The 12,396-nt window shown below is 38.1% G+C and overlaps 1 protein-coding gene across 1 annotated transcript in view; it reads right to left on the minus strand.

The window, feature by feature from the left end:
- Positions 1–1,113: 1,113 nt before the first annotated feature.
- Positions 1,114–12,396, minus strand: part of LOC109929592 — a 40,332-nt gene continuing 29,049 nt past the window's right edge. Inside the window, exons 7-11 of the mRNA XM_048602941.1 lie at positions 11,522–11,612; positions 8,129–9,594; positions 6,578–6,638; positions 2,652–2,724; positions 1,114–1,919 (exon numbers count right to left, since the gene is read on the minus strand). Of these exons, the coding sequence (XP_048458898.1) occupies positions 1,874–1,919; positions 2,652–2,724; positions 6,578–6,638; positions 8,129–9,594; positions 11,522–11,612 (1,737 nt within the window). The 3' untranslated portion in view covers positions 1,114–1,873. The remainder of the gene's footprint in view (positions 1,920–2,651; positions 2,725–6,577; positions 6,639–8,128; positions 9,595–11,521; positions 11,613–12,396) is intronic.

Consider the following 12,396-nt stretch of genomic DNA (forward strand, 5'->3'; position numbering starts at 1 on the left):
CCTGGTTATTGATCACTCTAAAGGGAATATATCTCCCTGTCTACACGGAGGTGTACAAATTTCTGAAGGGCATTTAATCAGATCTTCCCTTAGTGCAGAAAAGGCTAAGGAAAACACCATTAACCTCTTCATAGCTGAATTTCTCCAACACAGGCAATATCCTGGTGAAACTCTTCTACATCCTTTCTCATGCAATCACATCCTTCCTGTAGTGTGGCAACCAGAACTGCACAGTACCCAGCTATAGCCTAACTAATGTTATGGCAAGATGATTGACTTACAACAACCACAGCCACTTCTCAGTCAAATATGGCTCCAACTAGTGGAGAATTTAGTCCTGGATTCTCATCCACCTTAATTTTGGTACAGGTCCTTAATACTGCACCCCAAATTCTGCCTTGCCATCAAGGGCAGTCATTCTCATCTCTCTGTTGCACTTCACTTCTTGCCCAAAGTTGAATCAACACTACAAGGAGGTCTGGATTCATTTGCCCTAGCAGAACTCAAAGGTATCAGTAAGCAGATTATTGGTGAATAAATGTCATTTGATAGCACAGCCAGCAACACTTTGCAGCAGTTTCCTGATTACTGTGGACAGGCTGGTGGAATCGTAATTGGCAAGATTAGATTTATTTTATCAGCAGGGCATGGTTGGGCAATTTTCCTTTGGTCAGATAGATGTCAGTGTTATGGTTGCGCTAGAACAGCTTGCTGTGGCATGGCTAGCCTTACAGCACTTGGCTTCAGCTGTATAGCCAATACATAAAGCAGCGATGCAATGACATTGGACAGGTAATCCAGAACCCCAGGTTAATGCCCTAGAGACATGGGTGCAAATCCCACCAAGATAGATGGTGAAATTTGAATTCAATAAGCATCTGGAGTAAAAATGCACCTGATTCACTAATGTAAATAGAGGAGGAAATTTGCTATCCTTACCTGATCTGGCCTGAAATGCTGCAGACCCCAACAGTGTGGTAGGCAATAGCCAGCAATACCCAATTCCCATGAATAAACAAACAAACAAACAAACAAACAAACAAACATTGTCAGGATATGTTGTCCACAGCCTTTGCTGTATGGGCCTTGTCTCTTTTAGTTGTGAAGTCATTATAATAGAAACAATTGTGGATTCTCATTTATTCCAAGTTTACTTCTTAATTTATCTCCTAAGCACAGAAATTGAAACAAAATATATGCTGGCTGCTTATTGATCATGACTAATGCCAAGACAATAAATGAATGTACCTTCAGCATTTTCTCTTGATGCAGGTACAATTCAAATTTACAAAGAAACATGAACAAGAAATTACAAGTCATTTTACAGGCAAGGTCATAGAAACCAAGGAAAATTTCACACAAACAGCAATCTATAGTGAAGGAAGTTTCTTTGACTCTGCACTTGTCGTGAATGCTTCTCAATTATGGGGCAAAGAGGATCAAGACTTCCTGGAGGAGCATTTTGCTGGATTTGCTTCAGAATCAGTTTGGCCCTGATGCCAGGGTTATCACACCAAGTTTAAAACACCATGCAATGAGTCTTCAACTGATGGCATGAATAGAGTTGCTTTCATATCAAATAATTCATAGGGGTCTTAGTAATGTTGATAATCTACTATATACAAATAACAATTCCATAAAATTGAACTCAATATATAAAAGTTAGCAAAAAAAAGTTCAAAAGCACATAAAAGTGGAAAATTTGATTAGCTGTAATATTTACCAAAATTGTGAAATAAGAACTAAAATTGTAACAAAATACATTTAGTAGGTAATTAATTTCTCATTCAAATTTTGTTATATAGGCATGATAAAAAGGATTAACTCTTAGAAACAACCAAAAACTGGTTTGGGGCACACTTCACAGTTTTAGTCAGACTGGCGTGTTCAGTTTGTTATAGACCAGTTTTCTAGACACTCTGTTGGGAGGAAATAAAAACGTTATTATTCCCCTCACTAAATACAACACTCTAGCTTTTAATTTGTTTCTTCTACTCTTAAATCAGTCAAATGTCTATGAATTTCACATTAACGCTACAAATAAATTTATTCAAATTACTGGACAATTTAGAGTTGTACACTCCTCAGATCACTGTGATTATATTAAAATTGAGCACAAATCAAATATTCTGTGCTAATCAACAGCAGATGGTGAAATTAATTACATGCACTGCAGTTTAGCGTGTTGCTCCCCATTGCACAATAATTCAACAAATTAGATGGAAAGGAACTGAAAACAGTTTCACTTTAAACATTGTTTATAGTACTGTAAAACCACAATGCTTATTTTTCATCTCCAAATGCATGCATATATTCCTCAGAAGCCCCAAGCACCAAGTGTCATTATCTTGTGCACTCGTTATTGAAGAGCAGGTCAGAAATGCATTACTAAGAAACTTTACATTTGGTGGAGAAACTAAGCTTTCATAATAATATTGTAACAGAATTGACATCCAATGATATTGCAGTTTTACATTAAAGCACAAAATTACAAGAGCTTGATAATTTCTATCATTTAAAAAAAAAGCCAAGGTTTACTTAATTTGCCCACACTACATAAACCTAGGTCAGTCTAGGTATCAGGCCAGTCACAGTGTAGGGTAAGTGAATATGAATAACCTGTACCACAAAACTAATACTTCACTGCATACCTGTTTCGAAGTCTAGGTGATAAACATAAACTCTCAGTGTTTCCCGAACTATTTATGACAGGCAAAGCAGTACCTAAAAATAAACAAATTAAATTTAACACTGCGCACTTTCCATTTGAAAAATCTGTAGACAAATGAAATATAGCCTGCAGGACTGATTTCAGAGTTACAGATGTTGAATAATGTAGGACAGACTTTAAGACATTCATTATCTTCAGAAAAACATGGTTGTTATGGACCACGGCAATATGGTCGATGGCATTCATGTGTAGGGAACACCGGTATTGATGATAGATCATTGAATCATACAGTAACGAGGCCCTTCAGTCCATTAAGTCTGTACCACCAACAATATACTCCCACCTACTCTACTGCCATTGCCTGGAATAGTATAATACTTCAAGTGCTTATCCAAGTACTTTTCAAAGGTTGTAAGGTTTCCCACCTCAACTAAACTCCCAGGAAGTGCATTCCAGACCTCTACTACCCTCTGGTTGTAAAAGCTTTTCCTTAAATTCCCTCTAAACCTCCTGCCCATCACTTTAAAATTACACGCCCTCTCAGTGATCATTTGAATAAGGTGAACAGTTGCTTTCTGCTCACCCTGTACATGCCCCTCAATTTTATACACTTCTATGAGGTCACCCTCCACCTTCTGTGCCAAAGAAAACAATCCCCACATATCCAGCCTCTCTTCACAGCTACAATGCTCCATCCCAGGCAATATCCTGGTGAACCTCCTTTGCATCCCCAGCAGTGTAATCATATCATTCCCACTGTGTGGTGATCAGAACTGCACAGAGTACTGCAGCTATGGCCTAACCAAAGCTCTCCACTGTCCAACATCACCTCCCCGTTTCTTAAAATCTACGTCACTCAAAACCAAGTGTTCCTGATGCCTTTTAAACTACCCTATTAACCTGTCCTGCCACCCTCAGGGATCTGCGGACATACAACCCAAGTTCCCTCTGTTCCTGATGCTATCAATTCATCGAGTACTATTATTACTAAGCACAGCAAACTTTGTTTTAGCCAGCACTTTACAAACCACCACTCTTGATAAACCAACACAAATTATATACCTAAAATATCAGAAATTTACTGTATTATTGCAATTTCTGATATCCAAGTAGTCAGTTGCGCGTGCAAATGAAAAGGCTGCCTCTTGGTTAAGTTTTACTTAAGGCAAGATTGCATTATTATTTACGGTGATTTATGTTGTAAATAAAGTACAACAGTGATGTGTATACACCCTGCATTGTGTTTCTATTACATAGTGTGTGTTTTTACATTGATTATGTGAACATCTTGATTGACCAGAATATTTAAATCAACTGCGCACTCCTGATACCATAGGTGCTGGTTAATAAAAAAGTTTGCCGTACTAAGATTTTCTTTCCAAAAGGACATTAATACAACTTGGTTTTACATCAACAATACTTGTCATGATCTTCACCAAGTTGCTTTCAATTCCATGTTTCAGATAGAATTCAAATTCTGCCAGTCACTTGAATTCACATCCCCAGGCATTATATTTGGGTGTCTGGACAGCTAGTCCGGTAACACCGTCACTGTGCCACCATCCTAAATTTTGTCCTAAAAATAGATTAAGTCAAGAAGAACTGCAAGTTATCCAATCTCATGCTTGAGTTGACTATATGCTTAAACAATTGTTACGATATAAACAGATAGCCAATGGAGAGATATTTGTTGCATCTTACAATTGGAAAAGACCCCCCCTCATCCATTACCTTCTGTTTCCTACCATTCAGCCAATTATGGATTCAATTTAGCAAATTCCCTTGGATCCCATGGGCTCATAACTTAGTTATCAGTCTCCCATGCGAGACCTTAACAAAAACCTTGCCAGTCCAAATAGACTATGTCAAAAACATTGCCCTCATTCTCATACCAGGTCACTTCAAGAAAATTTATTCAAGCTGGTCAGACATGAACATGCGTTAACAAAATCATGGTGACTGTTCCTGACTATTCCCAGCTTTTCCAAATGCCAATTAGTTATGTTCCTCAAAATTGCTTCTAACAGTTTTCCCACCACTCAGGTTAGAGTGATGGGCCTGTGGGTTTATCCTCGCTCCCTTCTTGAATAATGTAACACATTGGCTGTGCTCCAGTCCTCCGACACCTCTCTTGTGGCCAGAAAAGAACTGAAAATTTCTGCAAAACCCCCGTCCACTTTCTCCCTTGCCTCACCCAACAACCTGAGATAAATAACCAAGGCCAGATGAAATGAATCTACTTTTAAGCCCACCAGACCACTCAAGAGCCTCCTCTCTGTCTATGCTAATTTCTTTGATTATATGTCAGATCTTCACCCTGATTTCTGTACCCATATTGTCTCTCCCACTAATGAACACTGACACAAAGTATTCACTTTCAATCAGACCTACATTCTCTGGCTCCATGCACAAATTACCACTGTGGTCCTTTATGGGCTATACTCTTTTCCTTAATGTACAATACATGTTAAGATTTTCCTTTATCTTTCCTGCCAGTATGCTTTATGTTCCCTTCTAGCCCTCTTAATCGTCTTTTTAAGTTCCTTCTTGCACATCCCACAATGCTTTATGGTTTCTGCTGCTCAATCCTCCTCATCTGCCATAAGTTTCCCTTTTTCTTTTAATCTAATGCTATATCACTCAGTATCCGGGGTTTACAGGATCTTGGCCCTGTACTCTCCATTTCTCCTCCTTGAACATACCCCACTGTTCAGAGACAGAATGAATCTGCCCACAGTCCACTCTAGCCAAATCATATCTTACTAAAATCAACATTTCCCCAGTTGAGAACTTTGATTTCAGGGCCATTCCTGTCCTTTTCAATAAGGATCTTGAATCTAAAAGAGTTATGACCACTGTCTGTAAAATACTTCCCCACTGACATTTCAATCACTTGCCCCGCTCTGTTACCTAAAATGAAGTCCAGGACCACATCTCCCCTTAGAGATTTCTATGCAATAGCTTAAAAAGCTACCTGGATGCATTTTAAAAATTCCATTCCATCCAAACCTTTCGTACTATGCCCGATATTAACAGATGTAGTCAATTTCAAAACTCCTATTATCACTATTCCATTATTTTTACACTTCCCTGAATTTGGCCTACATATCTGCTCTTCTATTTATTTTAGGGGGCCACAGTACGCACCCAGAAATGTGATTGTTCCTTTTTGGTTTTTAAGTTCTACCCATAGAGCTCCATTTGAGAAGCCCAAGATGTCATCCGTCTTTAGTGCTACAATAAACTTCTCATCAAAATTGCAACACCACCTCTTCTTTTACCTCCCTCTGTCACACCTGGAGATCCCATTTCCTGGCCCTCTCAACCCTGTCTCAGTGATAACAATGACATCATATTTCCATATTTTAAACTTAGGCCCTCAACACATCTGCCTTTTTTGTCAGACTCCTAGCATTAGCGTCAATACCATCCAACCTTGCCAAACTCCCTTGTGCCTTAACTGGCCTGTAATGACTATGCTTCCTGATTCACTTGCTGTCTCTTCTAATTTTGAACATTCATCTTTCCTTGCTAAACATTCTCTCTGGATCCCAACTGTACTCTGGAACCCCTCACCAACATAGTTTAGATTAGTGGAAATAGGTTGACACAAACTCAATGGACTGAAGGGCCAAATCTCTGAAATCCAAAGATCCTGCATACTGAAAGCTGACTTTGGGGCAGTTGTGTCATAGCTGAAGTGGTAACAGGGATGCAGTTGTACCTTAAATTTATTGTTGTTACTTTAGAAATTAGATACGTTTTCAACACAAAACTTGTAAAACATTTGATGCCCACCTGTTCTTAAATGCCCATAAACTTAAAAGGCTCAAGCTGTTTCAGTTACAAAGCAATCGCATTACATGAAGTGTAACTAAGAGCTGAGCAAAATATTTGAATACATACCATGACTGGAGTATTTTCTACAGACACGTTCCCATTTAATAGATGGGCTCACAGTCAAGTTCTGGGTAAAGCAAGTGAAAAATTAGAAACAGAATTGATGTCAAAAAATGAACTGTACTACAGATATCTCAATGTTATAAGCAACATGATAGATGGTAACATTAAATCGATAGATGAAGACCATTTGGCCAATCAACTTTGCACTGGCTTATTTGAAAAGCAACCCAGTTAGCAGCACTCCCTGCAAATTCCCCAAATCCTTGCAATTTCATTTATCCTTCAAAGAGATTTACTGACACGGATATTCTGAATTTAAGTTTCTACTTGAAAACCTCTACGATTTTAAAGGTCAACTTACAGAATCCATTAATTTAATCAATTTAACTGCTCCAAATTCAGGCTAAGATTTTTAGCCGGTCCTAATTAGAGATCATTAATTACTAGCCTTGATTAATCTATCAAGATCAGATAGTTTCCATAGCCACTCGCAGTTAAAATGATCAAAATAGGAAACAAATGACAATGAATTTTCCTATACAACTGAAGCATAGGGTCTTGAAGAATGCAAGGAAAGATTCACACTGCAGCCATTTATGCTAATTTTGTGAACAATTTCCTGCATAAAAATACTACATTTTGTTCAGATTACTGTATCCTAAATAAGCTTAATAGGATAGTGCAAAAATACAATGAAACCAACTTAAATTTAACATGCCATTTCCTTCAAACAAAATACCTTCAATTTATACAACAGTCAAAGGTGTCCTAAAACAAACAAGTAAAATATTCTTCACAACCACGGATTAAAATTAATCTACTAATACTTGATGAAAATAATTCTCAGTTAATATTTCAGTAGCTAATCTGAAGATCTCCTGACAGTTACTAGTTGTGTTAAGCATATTTAGTATTCTGGCATCAGTACACTACAGGAACAAAAGAAAAACTATAATTAAGCGAATGCACTTTGTGAAGCAGGGTTCTTGCTTCATTTTGGTTTGAACTCATATCCATTGCTACAGCTGAGTGATACACAGGTGAAAAACTCTAAGGGAGGCACTGGTTTAGTAATCCAGAACCACAGGTTGATGTTCTGGAGACATAGGTTCAAATCTCACACGGCAGATGGTGAAATTTGAACTCGGTAAAAATCTGGGATTAAAAAGCTTGTCAATGGCTATCATGTAACCTTAATCATGATGTCATTAAAAAAACAAATCTGGCTCAGTGTTCTTTAAGGAAGGAAACCTGCCAGTCTTACCTGGTCTGGTATACGATTCCAGAACCACAGTAATGTGATTAACAGTTAACTGCCCACTAAGCAATTGGAGATAGGCAATAAATGCTGGCTTAGCGGGTGATGCCCACATCCCATGAATGAATAAAGCAAAAACTCAAATTTGAAATGACAAAAATCCACAACTTCACTGCTAATGCTTTTATGATGATCCAGGATTGATCTTTCAATTATTAATGGTCGTGTTTCTATTAAAATCCTGCCAACATTCACTCAGAATTTTTATTTAAAAAAGCATTCAATTAGGACCTTACCCCTCTGTGCCGCTGGCTGCCTGGTGAATAAAAGCCACTTATTGCTGTACAGTGGTAATTCTGTTCTTGCAATATGGTATTCAGCGTTAACATTTCTGGACTATTCTGTCTTGAACTAGAGGACTCTGGGAAAGAGCAGAATCTCTTTAATGGTAATTGAGAAGCTTCCCTTGTCTGGTCTGTACAAGCAGCACGTTTTCTTGATAGTTGGGAAGGTGAATTGATAACAGATGTTACTGATGTAACGGTTCTACCAGGAACAGAACAGGCATTCAATATATTGGGAAGTTTCACAGCAGTTGAAAAGGAGAGCGAATTATGAGCCAAGCTTTGAAACACTGATTCAAATGCATCCATCTCTCTTGCTTGAGTTTTAAGTGGACTCTGTATTGAATGGAACATGGCTGAAACAGAACATTCAGAGGAAAATGAATGTCTCTGTTTACTTTTTTGGCCAGTACAGGAAATATTACTTGAACACAAAAGCATTCTAAATGGTGATCTGCTGGAAATTGCAACAGAATTTTTTTTATTTGATGGAGATAGTTTTGCCTCAGGTGGATGATTAAAAGCGTTTCTGGAGTATTGTGCCTGTGCCTTTGACAGATTAGGTTTTGGGCTCAAACATTTGAAACTGGAATTAATCACGGTATCTAGTTGAGGTAAATAAGATCCATCAAAAGTTTCATTTAGACTCAATGTTTTGCTGATTTTGCAGCAATTTGTAACTAGTACTGGACTTTTTGGGTTGCAAGGAGTTGTTGGTAGCAATTGAGAGTTAATTGCATCATTATAAGTATTTTTAAAGTTGGAATCTTCAATTTCAGATGATTTGGAATTTACTTGTTGCACAGTCCCAAAAACTTCAACATCAGTCATGGACACGCTTGCATCAAAATTACATTCTGTGGTTTTGAATTTCTTCAGAGAACAAACACTTCTAGTCACTTGGTTGGTTCCATCACATGCTTCCAATTCAATAATGGGATAACTCTCCACCTTTAATTTTTGGACATCTACCTTGCCCTTCATTCTTATTCCATCTTGAGTTGTATTTAATTTTGATTTACACCCATTTAACTGGAGACGTCGATAGTGCTTTATTAATCTTGAGGCAGTCTGTGCCTTGTAGCTACGGTCGAGCAAGTTACTCATCGAAGCTAGCATATTTGGGTAGATATCAATAAGAGTTGTATCACTTAAACCAGATGAATCATCATGGCCTTCCTTGGAACCTTGGTTGACGCAAGTGGATACAGTTTCTTCCAAATCTAAGACATTGCTTCTGTTTTTCTCATGTCTGAGCTGATCAGTAAGTTCTTTGCTACCTTGTTCACAAAGTGGCCTTGGTGGCAAATAGTCATTAGAAACAGAAGTGAAATTTGAATCATCTTTATCATCGTGCTTGGATCTTGATGAATTATTTAAACCTCCAGAAATTGATGCCTGAAAGTCATCACTGCAATCTAAGAGACAAACAAATTACATGGAAATAAATCATACATAACATTTTGCCTCCATTAGAAACCAGTATACAACTAGCTGCTATAGATACAAAAAAATTTCAAAGATACCTGATAAGTTACAAATGGAACAGTTAAATTTAACCAATGATTTGAAAGTGTTGTAAAATGGCCAGCAATGCTTTCAGTTGCACAGACATTGACTGGGAAAATAGAGGATAAGTCCATACTTGCAAATTAGAACTGTTTTTTTTATAGCCGGAGAACTAATTTTCCAAGTCCCAAGTCTGCAAACTAATGCAAACGCATAGGACAAAGATTAGACACTTTCATATACAGATGTTATCTTATCACTCAAATTGTGTTGATGATGCAATTCACGTCAATAATTTCTTTGCTTCTCGGGATCAGAATTAATAAAAGAAAGTGCTCAGGTCAGTCAGGCTTTTCCATGCTGTGCCATATGGTTATGTTAATCCCAATTTTAGTTTGGCGAGACTAATCTGCCTCAATTGTTCCTCAGTATGTTCACTTGTTATCTGTGAAATAAAACTGCTGAATGATTCCTATTTAGTCTCATTTCAGCAAATAGTTGTTTAAAAGGCTTGGAAAAGGTCAAACATGAAAGAGCTTGGATTTTCCAATCGTCAGTCGTTACGCCAGTTTGGGTTTGAGTTGTGCATTAAGAACCTGCAGAACTCCTATCATTTACTCACAGGGAATTGCCATAGAAATTTAAGGTTCCACTGGGCAATACCCTACACTTTCCAATCTCTAAAAGTGTTCATTTAAATAAGAGAATTCATCGACTAATGGTGAAAGTAAGTAAACAATTACTCAGGAAAACTCAGATCACTGAACAGATAGTCTCACTGACGTGTAACTATTCAACTCACCTGATACCTACCTCAAACACCCCCAGGTTTACCTCCTCCAGAAGACTTCCCCTGCCCCCGGAATTCCCCCAACTCAGGCCAGCTCAAAATCCCTTACCTAACTGGCATCCTACCCTTCCGCAATCCAAATCTTACACTTAGCTTATACATTGACAGCTGCTGTCAAATGGTATGTGGCTGAGATTCTAGACTTTCACATTTTAGCATATGGTTGCTCACTGCTGTGTAAAAGGAGGTGTGGTTTACCATCATAAGATTTAGGAGCAGAAGTAGCCCATTTAGCCCATCCAGCCTGCTCTGCTATTCAATGAGATCATGACTGATCTGATAAACCACTACTCTTCTTTACTGCCTTATCCACATAACCCTCAATTCCTTACCAATTAAAATGTCTCTCAGCTTTGAATATACTTAATGACCCAACCTCCATAGCCCTGTGGTAAAGAATTGCACAAATTATTTCCTGATGTTTCTAGGATAGTATAGAACTATCAGAACGGAAATATGCCTCACCATTCCGAAGGAGTCATGATCAGAATCTCAGAGATATGGAGTTCCCTTCTTTCTAAAAAAAAACTCCAGTATATCCAGCCCATTACATCCAGCTCAGATAAGGATTGTAATCTCAAACCATGCCACTGCAGATGGACAATTGGTTATTGCAAAGAACAGAAACAAACTCTGATGCAAAATGCATAAAATCACTTATAGGAGTGACCAGTACTGCTGCAACCACAAAATATTCCAGGCACATCCAAAATTTAAAACAAAAATGTACATTCTCTATCTCCAAGCACCAGTTCATTTGATTTATTTTCAGTAAATTTGGTTATTTCCTCTACGGCACTTTCTTTTCCACAATTATGAAGATAAAAATATTCAATGCACAAGATTTTTGTAAATTAAATTGCTTTCAAATACAATATAGTATGACTTTTACAAAATTATTACTGAGTAGGAATTTATCACAGTGAAAAAAGTGGGAAAAACAAAACTTGGGTAGCCATGAATCAGGTGCAAAAATATACCCATACCATGATAAACATGCGACAATCCAACTTCCACGCCCGACGTGGGAGTAAACATGATCAATGGCTTGTCTTTGGTCCTCCCTACACATTCCACCTTCAAAAAGACATGTAATGGTTAAGAAAAGGAAACTCACGTAGCATTATATATTTTTCTACCTAAAAGCACCAAACCATACTGAAAGTTAGACTAACAAACAATACTTCCTAACCTGCACTGTAAGGATAGTCGGATCAATGTGTAGCTTGAAAAATAATTATTTCAAAGGTATTTCCATGGTACACCCATCATTAAAGTTATTCTGTAATTAATCAGGTGCAAAAACATGTGGCAATTCTCCCTTCAAAGCTTCCATCTGAATATATTTCTGAATGATGTCGTTTTAATCCAAGAGATGTGGGTATCACTGATTAGGCCATATTTATTGCCTATATCCCCATGTCTTCAAAAAGGTTATAAAACTTATGTTCTAAAACCACTATAGTACATGAAAATTGGTGCAGACTCAGTGCAGTTACAAAGGGAATAGCAGCATTCTGACCCAGCAACAATTGACATTTCCAAATCAAGGATAACACTGTGTAGAGCTGGATGAACACAGCAGGCCAAGCAGCAGAGGAGCAGGAAAGCTGACATTTCGGGTCGAGACTCTTCTTCAGAAATGGGGGAGGGGAAGGGGATTCTGAAATAAATAGGGAGAGGGAGGGAAGCGGATAAAAGGAGAAGATAGGTGGAGAGCAGACAGACAGGTCAAAGAGGCAGGGTTGAAGCCAGTAAAAGGTGAACTTAGGTGGGGAGTTAGGGATGGGATAGGTCAGTCCAGGGAGGACGGACAGGTCAAGGAGGCGGGATGAGGTTAGTGGGTAGGAGATGGGGGTGC

The sequence above is a fragment of the Rhincodon typus genome, chromosome 11, assembly GCF_021869965.1.
Source record: "Rhincodon typus isolate 14 chromosome 11, sRhiTyp1.1, whole genome shotgun sequence".
In the NCBI taxonomy this organism is placed as follows: Eukaryota; Metazoa; Chordata; class Chondrichthyes; order Orectolobiformes; family Rhincodontidae; genus Rhincodon; species Rhincodon typus.